The 18440-nt window shown below is 39.5% G+C and overlaps 1 protein-coding gene and 1 long non-coding RNA gene across 3 annotated transcripts in view; both read right to left on the reverse strand.

Moving 5' to 3' along the window:
- Nucleotides 1–18440, reverse strand: part of ATP2A2 (ATPase sarcoplasmic/endoplasmic reticulum Ca2+ transporting 2) — a 52019-nt gene that overhangs the window by 12024 nt on the left and 21555 nt on the right. For both annotated transcript variants that reach the window (XR_009550396.1, XM_007529138.3), the window contains exons 6-10: nt 13838–13918; nt 12383–12468; nt 10113–10577; nt 2815–2903; nt 2036–2138 (exon numbers count right to left, since the gene is read on the reverse strand). Coding sequence is in view for 1 of the 2 variants with exons in the window: in XM_007529138.3 (XP_007529200.1) it covers nt 2036–2138; nt 2815–2903; nt 10113–10577; nt 12383–12468; nt 13838–13918 (824 nt within the window). In the remaining variant the exon portion in view is untranslated. The remainder of the gene's footprint in view (nt 1–2035; nt 2139–2814; nt 2904–10112; nt 10578–12382; nt 12469–13837; nt 13919–18440) is intronic.
- Nucleotides 61–1651, reverse strand: LOC132539087 (uncharacterized). The gene is made up of 2 exons (XR_009550397.1): nt 951–1651; nt 61–920 (listed from the first exon to the last, which is right to left on the reverse strand). It is a non-coding gene; the product is annotated as an uncharacterized LOC132539087 (long non-coding RNA).

Genomic DNA, 18440 nt, shown 5'->3' on the forward strand with positions numbered 1-18440 from the left:
AGTACAAAAGTGAAGATAGCAAACAGTTTTTTTCTTTCTCTTCTGACACCAGGACTATCACTGTGGTCAGGTGCCAGCAGTCTACCCCCTTCTCTAAATAGGAGGTGAGAGACAAGGAGATAAAGAGACACCATAGCACTGCTCTACTGCTAGCAGAGCTCCCCCTGCAGGTGCTCCTATGTAGTGACCAGCTCAAAGCCAGGCTTCTGCACATAATACATGCACTATTACCAGATGAGCCACCTCCTGACCTTCTGAATTGTTCTTTAATATAACACTTTTTCCACAAGGGGCAGTCTGTCCTCCATCACATCATTATTCTATGGGTCTCTCTTTTTTATTTTCAAAGATTTGTTAACATGAGAGAAAAAAAAAAAAAAAGAGGCAGAACACCAGAGCAACACTCCAGTCGGTACATGTGATGCCAAGGATTGAATGGTGGACTGTTTCCAAGTCCAACATGCCAATCATTATGTCAACTCCCAGGCCATTCTATAAATCACTTTGAGACCATTTTGAAGGACAAGATCTGGTAATTAAAAAAATATACTCAAGGGAGCTAGGAGTTAGCTCTCCTGCTATGGCACACATTTTACTAAGTGGGAGGTAGGAGCTGGGTTTAAGCCCCCAGCACCAAAAGCAAGCATGATGTCTGATGGCATGAAAGGAATCTTCATCTACAGTACAGCAGTGGTGTGTGTGTGTGTAACTAGTGTGTGTAACTAAGTCTGATGGAAACAGGATTTTTTTTTTTTTTTAACCAGAGCACTGATCAGCTTTGGGTTATGGTGGTGCAGGGGATTGAACCTGTGACTTCAGAGCCTCAGGCATGACAGTCTGTTTGCATAACCATTATGCAATCCACCCCCCACCTGTAAACAGGAATTTTAATGCATTACAAAATTAGTGTACATTCTCTTCTGCCAAGAGTTATCTCTGGGGCTCAGTACCTGCATGATGTCATCACAGCTCCCAGTGCACCCACCCTACCCCTATTTTTCTTTTGAGATAGAGGGTGAGAGTGAAGGGGACACTTGCACCGCTACTCAACCATTCATGAAACTTACCCTCAGACGGAGACTGGGGTTTGAACCCAGTCCTCATGCACAGTAGCAACACGTGCACTCAACCATCTAGTCCCAAGGAAAAATCAGGTTTTCCTTCCCCTAATTTAAGAAGCCACTAACTATAGCATTGATTCAAGTACAGCTTGTAAAGAGTACTTGTAATTCCATGCCATTACTTATTGTAAGAGTTTTTGCATTCTATTTCTGATGGGGATTGGCTTGCTTTGAGACAGTAACCAAAAGTCGTTATCTCACTATTAAAAATTTAAAAGGGAGAAGGGGCTGGAAGATGGACAATAAACACAGTGCGCACATCACCATGTACGAGGTCCTGAGTTCTTTTCACCCGTCTCTCATTAAAAGGTTAATTAGAGTGGCCCAGTGGATAAAGCAATGAAAATGCTCAAGCATGGGGTCCCAAGTTTGATCCCTGGTGCATGTGCCAAAGTGATGCTTTGGTGCCCTCATTAATAAACAAATCTTTGAATAAAAAAGAAAAACAAGGTAAAACTAAGAGAGAACACCAGAACATCACTCTGTCATTGCAACACTGCTACTTCCTTATTTTTTAGGCTGAAAAATTTTGTACTAATAACCATCAGCAGCAGCTGCACGACCTGTATGTTTTAGCTCGTCTTCAACAAAATACTACTACCAATCTTAAAAAACAAGAGCAATAAGTACCCTGTACTTTCAGGAAAGCATTTCCTATCATGTGCTTTATTTGATATTTACCACATACTGATCTACAAACAGACAAGTCAAATATCATACAACTGCAATTGTCAAGCCATGAAAGACCCTCAGCTTCCTTTGGTAGCTCATGCTGGCCCTAACAAAATGTTAGGAAAAGAATGGAAAGAAGAAATATAATTAGAAGCCCCTGCTTTCAAATGAGAGAGGGCTGAATTTTCATTCCTCAAACCCCGCCCTTGAAACAGAAGGTCTAGTTTTCCAATGAGACTTACCTCATTGTAATCCAGAGCAGAGTCATTGCAAAGAGCACAAATTGTTGCCAATTCTACAAGGCCATCATACTGATGACATTTCACTGGTTTATCATCTTTATGTCTGTGAAAAGAAACAATCTTAGGGCACAGTGTAGTCATCTCTACTGATATTTTTTTAAAGTTTTATTTAATAATGAGAAGACAGGGAGAGAACCAGTTATCACTCAAGCATTAAGTGATGCTGGGGATCAAAATTTATCCAGGCAGCTGTCTAGAGTTTTAGTATATATATATATATATATATATATATATATATATATATATATATATATATATATATATATATATATATAAATATTCCATTTAAAAATAATCTACCAGAGTGGGAGAGACAGCTCACTGGGTAGGGCACATGCCTTGCTGTATGCATAGCTCAAGTTCAAGGCCCATTCCCACATGGGAAGTGCCATGGCACTGGTGGAAGTTCTAGTCTTACTGTGTTCTCTCACTTGCTATCTGAATTAAAAAATGGCCTGGGAGTAGTGAACTGTGCATGCTTTGCAAAAATAAGTAAGTATGTACTCACCTAATAACTGATATGAGGCACATTCAGAAAATTGCCTTGTTATTTTCATTTCATTTTTTTAACATCATTGCTCAGCTCTGGCTTATGTGGTCGGTCTAAAGGACTGAACCTGGGGCCTACGAGCCTCAGGCATGAGAGTCTCTTTGCATAACCATTATGCTATCTACCCCTGCCTCATGAAGCAGTTTTAAAGTAAGGAGAGACTACTCACACTTCTCCAATAGGTGCATATGTTGATCCGGTTATTGTAAATTCATTAAGAGAACAAGTATCACCTTCAACTTTGTCCAGAATGAACATCTATAGATAAAAATAGAAAACCAATTTTAACAAAACATTAATTGAAACTCTGCCTTGAAAGAATTCTTAGTTTAACTGGATGCTATTTTAGATTGCCTTGTCATCCTTTTATGAAATCATTTGGTCTGGTCCTGCCAAGGCAACCACAGGTAGGATTTGAAATTCTGTATCTAGGAGCTTTTCTCATAATAATATTATGTGCTAATAATTAAACATCGAAAGGCTCCTGGTAGAAAAGGTGTTTACTAAATGTACTAAACCTATTTTCCAGTCTTGAGAAAAAGTACCACTAAAATGGTGAATAAATACAAGTTTTAAAATGATTAATAGATATTAAGCAGTGTAGGCATGAGAGACACAGAAGACAATCCACATGAAACTCAAATTACAAGGATTAGTTCATTTCACACCCAGCTGTTCTTTAGAATGTTCAGAATTCCCAATCTCAAATGGCTGGGAGACTGAGTGATATTAGGTAATCATGCTATAGAAAAAAAAAAGTTTGAAGGAAATAAACTTGAGTTTCAGAGTTACATAAACATTCCCTGAGTAATACAAGACCAAATGCTCCTCTGCTCTTTTCCCACTTATTTTTATTGTGGTAATACCTCTCTCCCCTCCCCCCTACTCCCCCCACTTAGGTTCAGCTTATGGTGGAGCAGGAGACTGAACCTGGGACCTTGGAAACTCAGGCAGAGAAATCTGTTTGCATAACTATTACACTATCTCACCCTAATAGTTAGTTGAAATAATTACCTATACATACTAGTTAAGCCTGCCAAGTTGAACAAATTGATGTTACACAGACAATACTGATGGAATTATGCTTAGGAAAGAATTTTTTTTTTAAATTTTTATTCCCCCCTTTTGTTGCCCTTGTTGTTTATCGTTTTTTTTTTTTTTAATACTGTAGTTGTTATTGTAGTCGTTGTTGTTGAACAGGAGAGAAATTGAGAGGGGAGAGCAAGACAGAGAAATATAAGACACCTGCAGACCTGCTTCACCGCCTGTGAAACGAACCCCCTGTAGGTGGGGAGGCGAGGGCTTGAACTGGGATTCTTATGCCAACCCCTGCGCTTCACAACATGTGCGCTTCACCCACTGCGCCACCACCTGGCTCCCAGGAAAGAATTCTTAAGTCTTACAGAAGAACAGTGACCTAAGATAGTTTCTTAAAGATTACTTTTGACTTGTTTTCCAGTTGTAATCCAGAAGTTCAGTTTCAAGGACTAAGAATTAGATTCATATTTTTGTTGCAAAGTGAAATAAAGAAGCAAAAAGCACCAAGCAGACAGTACATAGGACTTGCACTTGAGATCCTAGTTTTAATCTCCAGCATCAACAGAAGTCAGAGCTAAGTGATGTTATGGTTGGGAGGAATGGGAAGGGGGAAAACATACACAAATCTCTAAGAAATATGAACAAACCATTGTCAATAAAGAATATTTAAAACGTCAAACTCAAGAAAGAGTAACAGAAGAGGGGGAGAGATTAAACAGCATGGACATTTGATTTTTCCTGGGTTCTGTGGCATTCCCATGTACTGTCAGGGCTCAAACCTGGGGAACACTCACGGCAAGGCACATTCTCTACCTGAGAACTATTTCCCCCAGTCCAGAACATACTTTCAAAATCCAAAAAGATTGTCATTTTTAAAGGCATACTAATAAGTCAGACATAAAAAAAAAAAAAAAAGACATAAAAAATATGGGGAATCTTAAAAAGATTTATTTCATGAGAAAAAGTGAGAGGTTGAGCACCATTTTAGTTTGCAGTGTGCTAGGGAGAGAACCAGGGACTTCCATGCAAACCCTGTGCTCTATCCCTGAGTCACCTCCCTGATTGCACAATGACTTTTAAAAATAACAGAAGAGATCTTTGAGATAAAGGACCATAATCTGGTTAGTTGGGGGAGGGGGATCCCCCCGGCATCCCAGTCCTATTCTTACAACTCTGTGGAAATATTTTATTTATTGCTGCCAAATTTTCACTGAGGTTCCACGCTGTATGATTCCACTCCTAGGGGACTTGGTGTTTTTTTTCGTTTGTTTTTTAGTAGAGCAAGAGAGAGGAGCACTGTTCTATTACTTGTGAAGATTCCTCATGTATGATGCTCAGGTCTTTGGGCATAGTAATGTGTATGTTCTACTGGGTCACTTACCTCTTGGTCCCTATAAAACAGATTTAAAAGTAATAAAGAAGGGTAGCATGAGAGATGGTGCAGTGGATTATGTGTTGACTCTCAAACATAAGGTACACAGTTCAATCCCTGACACTGCACATGCCAAAATAATGGTTTGGTTCTCTTTCATTTAATGAGGGAGAGAGAAGTTTGCTGGAGAGCTCTAGTGGATATAGCCATAAAATTCAGTTTCCACACTTAAAACCCCCAGGGGTAGAGTCTGCCAAAACCAGAGTCCCAGAGGATGTGTAGCTTTATCATTACCTAAGCTAAGCCCCAGCCACTGCTCAGATGTGAACCAGGGCCAGTAACAAGTGACTGCTGAGTACTCGCAACCTTGAGTTTCTGGCCCATCCCAGAACTGTGACCCAGGTCCTCAAAACTGTCAAACACAGTAAGAGAGGGGGAACAGGGGGCCAAGTTACAGCAACTGAAAAACTCAATTCAATAGTTATGTAAACCTCTTAAAGAGGACATCAAAAATGTGATCCTGGGAGTCCAGCGGTAGCGCAGGTTAAGCGCATGTGGCGCCAAGCACGAGGACTGGCGTAAAGATCGATCCCGGTTCGAGCCCCCGGGTCCCCACCTGCAGCAGGGTTGCTTCACAGGCGGTGAAGCAGGTCTACAGGTGTCTATCTTTTTCTCTCTCTCCCTCTGTCTCCCTTCCTCTGTCCATTTCTTTCCGTCCTATCCAACAATGACGACATCAATAATAACTACAACAATAAAACAAACAACAAGAGCAACAAAAGGGAATAAATAAATATTTTTAAAAAAGTGATCCTAAGGATCCTCACTGAGATGAGAGGTTCAATGGAAGGAAGCTTAAACAGACATGAGTGAATAGCTGAGCTTAAAAAGTATAGCACAGGGAGTTGGGCGGTGGCACAGCGGGTTAAGCACACGTGGTACAAAGCACAAGGACCGGCATAAGGATCCTGGTTCAAATCCCTGGCTCCCCACCTGCAGGGGAGTCGCTTCACAGGCGCTGAAGCAGGTCTGCAGGTGTCTGTCTTTCTTTCCCCCCTCTGTCTTCCCCTCCTCTCTCCATTTCTCTGTCCTATCCAACAACAACGACATCAATAACCACAACAACGTTAAACAACAAGGGCAACAAAGGGAAAATAAAGAAAATTAAAAAAAAAAAAGTATAGCACAGTGGTCTGGGAGGTGGCATAGTGGAAAAAGCTTTGGACACTCAATCAGGAGGTCCTAAGTTCGATCCCCGGCAGCACATGTGCCAGTGTGATGTCTGGTTCTTTCTCTCCCCATCTTCCTCATTAATAAATAAATAAAATATTTTTTTAAAAAGTACAGCACAGTGGTCCGGGAGGTGGCACAGTAGATAAAGTATTGGACTCTCAAGCATGAGGTCCCCCGAGTTCAATCCCCGGCAGCACATGTGTCAGAATGATGTCTGGTTCGTTTTCTCCTCCTATCTTTCTCATGGGTAAATAAAATCTAAAAAAAAAAAAAAAAAAAAAAAGTATAGCACAGAGGTCTAGCCACAGAAAGCCAGAAGCCAAAGGCTGAAATGATGAGATGAAGGCTAAGGAAGAGAAGTGGAAACCATCGAAATACAGCAAGACAGAACAAAACAAAATGAAAAAACTAAACTGAGAAACTACAAAAAAGTTATACACCAACAGAAAGACAGACACATCCTAGGGATGCCAGGAAAATGAGAAAAAGGGGAGAGAACTTTATCTGAAGAAATATTAGCCAAGAATTTCCCTAAACAAATCAAAGCAGAAGACAGAACCTCAAAGGATCTAACCCTCCCCCCCCAATAAACCAAACCTATGCTCACCAAGGCATAAAATAAAGTATTAAAAATGAAGTATTATAAGGCCAGGGCATAGTCTAGTGGTCATGCAAAAACAAACAGAATGCCAGCGAAGAGCTCACTTGAATAGTGTGCTGCTTTGCCATGTGTGCAACCCAGGTTCAAGCCTGGCCCTCATTGCACTGAAGGAAGTTTTGTTGTTGTGGTCTATCTATCCAGAAAGATTTCCAAGGTTACATATATGTAGCAACACCATCAAATCTTTTCTTCCAACAGGCACCCCCCCACACTCGCCTTTAATAAAAAAAAAAGGGGGGGGGGGAGAGAAAGTTTGCCAAAAAGCTTTGGGATGATTGCCATTTTATAGATGATGAAGCAAAGGGCAGCAGAGACTAAAGGACATGCTCAAGGTAACACATTTATTAAATGAGAGGACAAACCAGGCTTGACAAAGAATCTTTCTACTAAGAAAACCCAACTTTATCTTTAAAGACTCAAAGAGAATGTTACCATAACTTTGGCATATGTGATGCTGAGGACTAAATTTGGGGCTTCATAGTTGAAAGCCATGTAACACTCATATTACATCTTGAGAGCCTTAGTTTTCTTTATTTATTGGATAGAGATAGGGAGAAATTGAGGGAAGGGGAAAAGAGAGAGGAAGAGAAATACCTGCAGCACTGCTTCACCTCTCCTGAAGCTTCCCCCCCTACAGGTGGGGACTCACAGCTTGAACTTGGGTCCTTGTATTTTGTAACACGTGAGCTCAACCAGGTTCACTACCCCTCAGCCTGTCTCATCTTTTTTTTTGTTTTTTTTTGCCTCCAGGGTTATTGCTGGGGCTCAGTGCCTGCACCACGAATCCACTGCTCCTGGAGGTCATTTTTTCCCTTTTGTTGGCCTTGTTGTGGTTATTACTATTATTGTTGATGTTATTCATTGCTGGATAGGATAGAGAGAAATGGAGAGAGGAGGGGAAGACAGAGAGGGACAGAGAAAGACAGACACCTGCAGACCTGCTTCACGGCCTGTGAAGCAACTCCCCTGCAGGTGGGGAGGCCGGGGCTCGAACGGGGATCTTTATGCCAGTCCTTGCGCTTTGCGCCAGGTGTGCTTAACCTGCTGCGCTATCGCCCAACCCCCCTGTCTTATCTTTTATCTAACAGACACACACACATATAAAGTGAAACTCTGGGTCTACATCAGAGCACAAAAGATCCTAAGGCATTCAGAATTATAAGCCATTGTATCTAAGTCTAAATGCATTTGGCATTTTAGACAGCAAGCAAGTGAACCATTTTAGGAACTGCATGATGAAAATATCCCTAAGTCAAGGGCAGTTATGCAATACTACTGCAAGAAACCTCCAGTTACAATACTGATTAACATCAGTTTTCTATTGCTGAGATAGAACAGTACTAAGAGGCAAACTCTTTCTTCCTTTTTCAAGTATTTTATTTTATTTTTGAGAGAGATGCAGAGAAAGACACAGAGAGGAATACCAGAACACTGCACAGCTCTGGATTATTGTGCGGGGGAAGGAACCTGGGACTTCAGAGCCTCAGGCATAAGAATCTCTTTGCATAACCATTATGCTATCTACCCCTGCCCCAAACTGTTTCTTTAATAATAATAATAAAAAAAATATATATATTTCAAATCAAACCATTTACTACGGGGAAGTATAAGAACCAAAATAATTTTATTATGAACTCTCTATACTCTTAGTTTGCAAGCTGGGTTGCTACTACACTTTGAGAGTAAAATAAAAATTCAAAGTTTATTTCACACATTGCTTACTTTTGTGGATATAAGAAATATCCAAGCTGTATCAGACAATTGGCTGAGAGGTGGGGAAGAAAACTAAACAGGCTAAAAGGAGATTCTTTTCTCTCCTCAAACAACCAGCTTTGAAGCCACAAGTACCTTTTGGCTGATTCATCCACCTTTTGTTGATTTTTAAAGAAGAGCTTATCTAGTTCAGTCAAACCCTGTAGATATACTAAAGAAATCCAAGAACTAGAAGTTTGCCAGTCTAATAGAACACTACTGTCTATTTTAAGCACCTATCCAGTCAAGGTTCAGACTACACAAAAAATTGTTGATGTACTCTGGAGCAGTTCTGTGGTGTCTCTTTTTGTGTCTGACACAATCTTAAAAAAAAAAAAAAAAAAAAGTCCTCTGGGAGCTGTGGAATTGTGCAGCAGCCCCAGGGATACTTCTGGAGGCAGAGAGGAAGGAAAGGAAGGAGGAGGGAAGCTTTTAACTTGTATAGTTGTTTTATAAAACCTAAGAATAATGCATTATATGAAAGAACTTAACTCAGTTCCTTTTTTTAAAGAACATTTCTGACATTTTTTAATATTTATTTATTTCCCCTTTTGTTGCCCTTGTTTTTTATTGTTGTTGTAGTTATTGTTGTCGTCATTGTTGGATAGGACAGAGAGAAACGGAGAGAGGAGGGGAAGACAGAGAGGGGGAGCGAAAGATAGACACCTGCAGACCTGCTTCACCACCTGTGAAGCGACTCCCCTGCAGGTGGGGAGCCGGGGCCTCGAACCGGGATCCTTAGACCGGTCCTTGCACTTTGCACAACTCAGAACTTTCTTCCTTAATTCAGAAGCTTGTTTTTCCTTACATATACTTAATAGACAGTACTGTAGAAAAATAAAGGGAGGAGTCACCTGATACATTTACAGATGGCCTACAGTTTTCTCAATATAATCAAGTCTTGCAGATATAACTTTAAAAGTTTTTTTTTGAATTATCAGTTCCTTTGAGATATTAGGTTGTTGGAAAGGTTGATGCATTTTTGTATAGAAAAACAGAAAAAGGGGGCTGGGTTGTGGCCCACCTGGTTCAGAGCACGGTAAAGTGTGCAAGGACCTGGGTTCGAACCCCTAGCCCCACCTGCAGGGGGAAAGCTTCACAAGTGGTGAAGCAGGGCTGCAGGTGTCTATCTCCCTCTCTATCACCCCCTTCCCTCTCGATTTCTGGCTGTCTCCAAATAAATAAATAAAAAGATAATTAAAAAAAAAAACAGAAAAATTACGCCATGACTTTTCCAACAACCAATATTAGAGATTACCTTAGGTTCAGGCTACACATGTAATTAAATTTGCTTAAAGCAGAGAAGAAAGCTAACCATTTATAAATAACAAATTTTGATGACAGGAGGGCATATTCCTAGATTACATTCTTATAATAACCAGGAAAAGATTTTTAAATTACTTCTACTTACCCTGCAGACTGACATCTGATTTGTTGTAAGTGTGCCAGTCTTGTCCGAGCAGATAACAGAAGTACAACCAAGGGTCTCCACGGAAGGGAGACTTCGAACAATGGCATTTTTCTTTGCCATTCTACGAGTCCCAAGAGCCAGGCAAGTGGTGATGACAGCAGGTAAACCTTCAGGAATGGCTGCCACAGCAAGGGCCACTGCAATTTTAAAGTAGTATATAGCACCTCTGATCCATGAGCCTCCATGAACCGGGTCATTAAAGTGACCAATGTTTATGATCCAGACTGCAATGCAAATAAGGGAGATGACTTTGGAAAGCTGTTCCCCAAACTCATCTAGTTTCTGTTGAAGGGGCGTTCTCTCCTGTTCTGTTGCCACCATTTCATCTCGGATCTTGCCAATTTCAGTGTTGACTCCAGTTGCCACTACTACTCCCATAGCTTTGCCAGCAGCAATGTTTGTGCCCTAGACAGATAGACAAGAACTGGTTGTAAGTTAAACATCATTTCCAACTTAAACATACCTAATAAACTCATATTTATGTGGACCTGACTGGGACACCCGGATCTCTCGGCATATTATTATTATTTTTAATTTTATTATCTTTATTTTATTTATTGGATAGAAGACAATAAGAAATTGAGAGGCATGGGGAGATGCCTAGGCATATTCTACGAAGATCTCCTGTGGCTGTTATTCAGGCAGTGAACCAAACTGGGCAATAAAATTAATAAAACAAACAAACAAACACCCTAATACAAGCACTCTTTGATTCTCATTTCATGTGGTGGCGACTCACTGCAGAGCAGCTCTACACTGACCTACCTAGATTCTTACTCACAATACTGAATTTGACTCACAAAGTAATAATGTTCAAGACCCATAACCCCTTATTTTCCCAGTCCATCAGATTCCATACATCTCCCTAAGCAATAACTCTAAGCCACCTTCACCTTTGGGGACAACAGTTCAATCTCCCTGTGCTTTTATTATCTGTATTAAGAACAAATCCCCACAATGGGCTGCTCTGAAGACTTCCAACTCAAGCAGTCAATGTTCAGTGAGATCCATATCCCCTACCCTACTCAGTGGTGGAACAATATAGTTTCATTTTTTTCACTGCAACTCTACATAGTACTTTACTTACAATGAGTTAGTTCTCTATAGACAAAAAGCTATCAGTTTCCCTACTTTGTATTTCAAAATAATCTAACAGGAAAAGTTGACATATACATCCATTTTATTTCACTAAGGCTGAACAGTTATTTGCTTGCCACTTTTGCTTTCTCTCTAAACACACCCTCTTATTGTCAACTACATAAAAATAGGTATTGTCTTGAAAACATTTTGGAAAGGTCAAGCCTTTTCCAGACAAGTTTACCTTTTCATGTTTTACAGATAAAATGTATTTATCTTTGATCCAATCTTTTTATATTCTCAAAAACTTTCCAATTCAGCAAAGACATCGAGGGTCATACACGCCACTTTTTTTTAATCTTCCCTTTTGTTGCCCTTGTTTTTTACTGTTGTTGTAGTTACTGATGTTGTCGTTGTTGGATAGGACAGACAGAAATGGAGAGAGGAGGGGAAGACAGCGGGGGAGAGAAAGACAGACACCTGCAGACCTGCTTCACTGCTTCTGAAGTGACTCCCCTGCAGGTGGGGAGCCAGGGGCTCAAACTGGGATCCTTACACTGGTCCTTGCACTTTGCACCATGTGCACTTAACCACCTGCGCTACCCCGGACTCCCTGCATGACACTTTTAAGCACAGCACCAAGGATCAAGTCCAGAGCCTCACATGTGCTAAGCATATGCTTTGCTGTGCTGCCGAGTCACCTCCTAATCCCCCTCCTTTTCCTGAGAAACACAAACACCCAAAACAACACCCCACCATGCAGATAATTTTGTATTTGTCGCTGTCATGTAGTGTCAAAGATCAAAGCCAAGGTCTCAAACACAGAAGGCACAGACTCTACTGTTAAGCTACCTCTCTGGATTAACATATTTCCCCAGGTTACATTCATATTTTCCTCAACAATTTCAAAATAAAGGTGTAATTTAGTTTTGACATTAAACCCCAATCAGTTCATCACCCCAATATACACTGATCACAAAGTAGCCAGAATTTTCTTCTTCAGTCTAACGCTCTCCTAGCTGAGCTAGGAGTGGTCAGCATTTTCTGAAGTATGGCCACTGAGGGTAGCAAATTGATTAAAATGTCTGTAGACTTATGTCTGAGAATAAAAATACATGTGTTAAACTTCTTACTGAAAAGAGCATGTTCTTCTTATCTTGGTTGACGGCACGTGGATCAGGGACAGGGTCAGTGTGCTTGATGACAGAGACAGATTCACCTAAGCAGGTTGGGAGATATTAAGGGATGGTTAAATCTGTTGCAAGCCACATCTGTATCTGGGGGCTTGGATTTCATCTTCTCATGTGTTCCCACTTTCAATAAAAGACACAAAAGACTCAATCATTTAAAAGATGTGAATTATTTCCACCCATTTTATTGAATAGGACAGAGAGAAATTGAGAGGAGAGGGGAAGACAAGGGAGGGGGAGAGAAAGAAAGACACCTGCAGACCTGCTTCACCACTTGTGAAGCAACTCCCCTGCAGATGGGGAGCTGGGGGCTCGATCCAGGCTTCTTGTGTGAGTCCCTGTGCTTCCTACTATGTGTGATTAGCCTGGTTCGCCACCACCCGAGCCCCAGAAGTGAACTACTGATAGTAAAATTTAGGAACAGGAATTCATTTCAAAGCTAAGAATATCAGAATTCAAACCAATACAACCTCAATTTAATTTTGAAGTAAATTTTTTTATTAATTATTCCAACTATTCAAATTTAGTTTATGCTCAGGTATTTCTAATGCTCCAATAATGTGAATGTTTGCCTTACACTTCTACATAAGTACATATTGTAATACTTTCTATCAACTCTTAATAAGTATTATTACAGATATATTATGTGAGTGATGATCATCTCCTGGGAAGTCTATTTTGTAGTAATGCCAGAATTTTGGTGTAGAAATTAAAAAAGTTTTAGAAATATTTATACATACTATCTAGATCATTTAGTCCAATAAAACTGAAAGCTAACAGTTATAATAAAATTTTTTTAAAAGATCACATGGCAGGAGGGGTGATTACTTCTCTCTGCTTCTAATTAAGGACTAAGGTAAACCTGGTTGTAAATTTACTTAACATATCACATATACAGGCAGAGTAATGTAAAATACAGGTGCAGGTGTTAAATTTCAGACAGCAAACTTCATTCTCAAAATATGACAAGACAACCTATATCTTAGATCCTAAAGCAGTAGTATGATTTTCTATGAACTGACATTCAAGAAATTATCAAGTGTTTTGAAGTATATTACTCCAAATCAGATGAGGAATATCCAGTCCACAGGCCAAAATCACTTGATTTGGTCCTGCTAATGCAAATGGAGCTTTTTTCATAGGAATACTAAGTGCTAGTTTTTAAGTTGGCAATTTGTATGGCTCGCAAGTTATAAAGATCCAAATGGCCCTCAGCAGACAAAAAGTTCCCCACCCTTCCGGTAAATATGTCATTTATTGCCCAACACTGAAAAAGCTTAATCAGCTACACAGTGTGCTACTCACTAACTGAAGTTTTATAAGCTTGTCTTAAATAATAAAAATTATAAAACTGAGGTTGTCTCAAGAACTCAGTGACTTTCTAATATATTTATTTACCTGTGAGAATTGACTGGTCAACTCTTAAGGTAGTAGATTTGATGGAAGTTAATCTTATATCAGCAGGAACTTTGTCACCAACTAATAGGGAAGAAAAAAAGGGCGACAATAGTAAGCAACTTTTGTAATTCTGTTACATAAAGATGAATATGTCTCCAAATAAAAGACAATTTTAAAATAAATAGCATATATTCAGGTCAAAATATATTAATCTCTACTGTCGAATGTAAAACACTAATTCTCCAATAAAGAAATTAAAAAAAATATGTATTAATCTCTTAACCAAGATAGCAAGCTTATTCCCAAATTCCTGCTAGATAAATGTAAAGTATCATGAACAGAAAACAAACAGTTCTTTAAATTCTCTGATTAATCTCACACAGGAGTGCAACATAGAGGGCCAGGTGGTGTCTCGCCCAGTTGAGTGCACACAGTTCAAGCCCCTGCTCCCCACCTGCAGTAGGGACACTTCCCTTCTTTTTCAGTTTTTTTCCTTTTTTCCCTTCTTGTCCCCCCCCATTTCTGTCTATCCTATCAAATAAATTAAAATTTAAAAGTGCAAAATAAAAGTGTCTATAGACTTCATTTTTGAAACCATCATATTGACAAAGAATAGATGAAAAATACACCAAGTTTAGAAGGACAAGTAAAAACAGATTTTTAAAAAATATTTCCTTTGGTGTTCTAGATAGAACTAAGGGTTCTCAGAGATGTACCACTGGCTACATCTGCATCCTAGAAATTTTATTTTTAACAAGCTCCAGCCTGAGTGGAGATTAGTGAAACTTCCTTGTTAATGCACTGCTAATCGGAACTAATCATTTATAATATCATTAAACATACTGGGTAATAAATACTACCAGTTTATACTTCACCTATGTTTCTAGATGTTGCCACCCTGTATTTGCTACTGAGTACCAAGAAAAAACTGCCACAATAATCTCTGGAGGGCAATTTGGTAACACACACGCACGCTCACTCAATAAAATTTGATAGGAGGAATGTATGTCTATATCATATGGTTAGTCACACTTTTTTTTTTTTTTACCGTCAGTAGAATGATGAAAATTATATTAACACTAAAGTGAATTTTCCCTATATGACATACTGTATGTTAAGTAATAAGACAACAAAACCCACAAGATGAAATTATTCATGTATCGGAACCACCACTGGAAATATTTCTGGGAAGGTTTAACAAGCTGGTAACACTGAGTAGCTAGCATGAATAGGAGACTTTTCACCTTGTACCCTTTGTATCTTTTGAAATGTCAGTTACAAAACACATACACTCCTCTTGCATGAAAGATCTTTAAATAAATTTCTTTTCTGGGATGAAGAGTTGGTCCAATAGTACTTACAGGGTCTACTTTTAAACTCAAGAAAACTTTTTTTTTTTCTTCTTGTTTAAACTATAGTTCATGGACCAGACAGTGGTGTACCTGATAAAGTACAGCCTGGATTCAAGCTCCGGATCCCCACCATCAGGAAGCAAGCTTCACAAGTGGTGAAACAATGCTGCATTAGCTCTTTCTTTTTTTTCTTTTATATTTATTTTATTTACTTATTCCCTTTTGTTGCCCTTGTTGTTTTATTGTTATAGTTATTATTGTTGTTGTCGTTGTTGGATAGGACAGAGAGAAATGGAGAGAGGAGGGGAAGACAGAGAGGGGGAGAGAAAGATAGACACCTGCAGACCTGCTTCACCGCCTGTGAAGCGACTCCCCTGCAGGTGGGGAGCCGGGGTTCGAACCGGGATCCTTATGCTTTCCGGTCCTTGTGCTTTGCGCCACCTGCGCGCAGTTAGCTCTTTCTACCTTTCCCTTCCCTCAAGTCTGTCTCTATCCACAAATAATAATAATAGTAATAAATTAAATTAAGTTAAAGACAGAAAGGAAGGAAGGAAGAGCGAGCCATCAGGCATAATGGGTTTATCATGTAGGCACCAAGCCCCAGGGATAATCCTATTGACAATAAAATAAATAGTAAACTACAGTTCAAGAAACAAATCTACAGCCGAAGCAGGAAACATGGTCACAGAAAGAGACTGTCAATATACACTCTCAAGAGGCAAAAATCACCCTTGCAGGGACACATTAAAAACTGAAGTGAAATTCCTACTGGAAATGCTTATGCAACAAACAGCAATATTCAAATGGAATAAACTAGAGCTTCTCATTAAAAAAACAAAAAACAACCCCGGCTCCCCACCTGCAGGGGAGTCGCTTCACAGGCGGTGAAGCAGGTCTGCAGGTGTCTATCTTTCTCTCCCCCTCTGTCTTCCCCTCCTCTCTCCGTTTCTCTCTGTCCTATCCAACAACAACGACAACAACAATAATAGCTACAACAATAAAACAACAAGGGCAACAAAAGGGAATAAATAAATAAAATTAAAAAAAAAAAACTCTGCTGGAGGCCGTGTGGTGGCGCACCTCATTGAATGCACATGTTACAATGCACAAGGACCCAGGTTTGAATGGTCCCCACCTGCAGGGCAGGGAGAAAGCTTTGCAAAAGGTGAAGAAGCAGGGCTGCAGGTGTCCCTCTCTCTCCCTCTTGATTTCTGGCTGTCTCTATCAAATAAATAAAGATTAAAAACAACAACAACTCTACTCACAACAAAGTAGCCCAATTCTATTTTTTCCCCTAGTTTGTTTATTTATTGTGTAGAGACAGAGAAATGAGTGAGATGGGAGACGCGCAGAACTGCTTCACTACTTGTGAAGCTTCCCCTTGCAGATAAGGACTGAGGGCTTGAATCTGGGTTTCTTTGCATGGTAACGTGTACTCAGCCAGAAATGCCATCAAAGAAGCCTATTCTAAACTTTATTAATCTTCAATTAAGGTAAATATGTCCTGGGGCTGAGTGGTGGTGCACCTGGTTGAGCGCACACGTTACAATGCACAAGGACACAGGTTCAAGCCCCTGGTTCCCACCTGCAGGGGGAAAGCTTCACAAGTGGTGAAGCAGGGCTGCAGGTGTCTCTCACCCTCTCTATCCCTCCCTTCCCTCTCAATTTCTGACTGTCTCTATCCAATAAATAAAGATAATAACGCACCAAAGTAAAAGATTCTGGGGCGGGTGGGTGGAGAGAATACAGGTCCAAGAAGGATTCAGAGAACCTAGTGGAGGTTGTATTGTTATATGGAAAACTGACATGTTTTATGCATGTACAAACTATTGTACTTACTGTTGAATATAAAACATTAATTCCCTAATTTAAAAAAAAAGTGGAGGGGGAAAAAAATAAAAAGAGAAAACACAAGTAGAACCTGAACTGGAGTTGGTGTATTGCGCCAAAGTAAAAGACTCTGGGGTGGGTGGAGGGGAGAGTACAGGTCCAAGAAGGATGACAGAGGACCTAGTGGGGGTTGTATTGTTATGTGGAAAACTGAGAAATTTTATGCATGTATTGTATGTAACTATTGCATTTACTGTTGAATGTAAAACATTAATCCTCCAATAAAGAAATAAAAAAGATAATAAAATTTTTTTAAAGGTTCATATGTCCCATCCAAATGAAAATTTAAAAACCTAAAAGGTATAGTTTACTGTATTTCTAGTAGTTTTAATTAATTTAATCCTGCATGACCTTGGAGGGAAAAAAAAAAACCAGGCATAAACCCTAAATAGAAAACTGACGTCCTTTTCATGTCTGAAAGCTGATATAGTCCCACAGAAGCAGAATATTTCTATAGAGGCTATAAACATTAGTGAACATCATACCACAGCTGAAAACAACTAGCAATCTGAAAGCATGTTTCATGTGAATTGATAGCCGAAACCCTTTTTAATACTTAAACAATTTAATGTTAAGACTTAGCTTATACTTTCATATACCTGCCCATTTAAGTATTTGAACTGAGGATAAATTACAAGATGCAAAAGCAGCATCTATTTAACTGTGTTTCAGTGGGAATTTAAGAGTTCCTGAAACAGATGGGAAAATATGAGGTAATAATCACCATACTTAACATGCCTTTTATTTTCGAGACAGAGACACCAGAACACTAGAGTTCTCCCATGCAATGTGGCATTCCAATACAGTACCAGGGCTGTGTGCATGGAAAGGCACAGAGCTGGGTAAGCTATCTTCCTGCACCCAAAGTTAAATGTCTTTCCTGAGTATTGAAGCCAAGATATTAATAATTAGTCTAAGATGAGATGAATACTATACACATGCAACATTAAAGATTACATGAATATGAAACTAAAAAGCATGTACACATCAAAAGCATGGATAACCAGGTAACTGAGTAAATGGGAGAAGACTTGCATATCACACATCAAATGACTGATATCAAACGTCTATACAAAATTGGTACAAGTTTACAAAAGCAAACAAAACTCAATAAAAATTGGGCCAAAGAACTAGATACTTTTCTAAAGAAGAGATACACATGGCCCATACGCACATGAAGAAATGCCTCACTTCATTCATCATTAGAGAAATGCAGATTAAAACTACTCTGAGACTCCCATCTTACACCTGAGACAGTAGTTTCCATAAACCAATCAGGAAATGACAGGTGTGGGAGAGGTTGTGGGGTAAAGGGAATTCTACTCCACTGCTGCTAAGAATGCAAACTGGTATAGCCCCTT

This window comes from Erinaceus europaeus, chromosome 6, assembly GCF_950295315.1.
Source record: "Erinaceus europaeus chromosome 6, mEriEur2.1, whole genome shotgun sequence".
NCBI lineage: Eukaryota > Metazoa > Chordata > Mammalia > Eulipotyphla > Erinaceidae > Erinaceus > Erinaceus europaeus.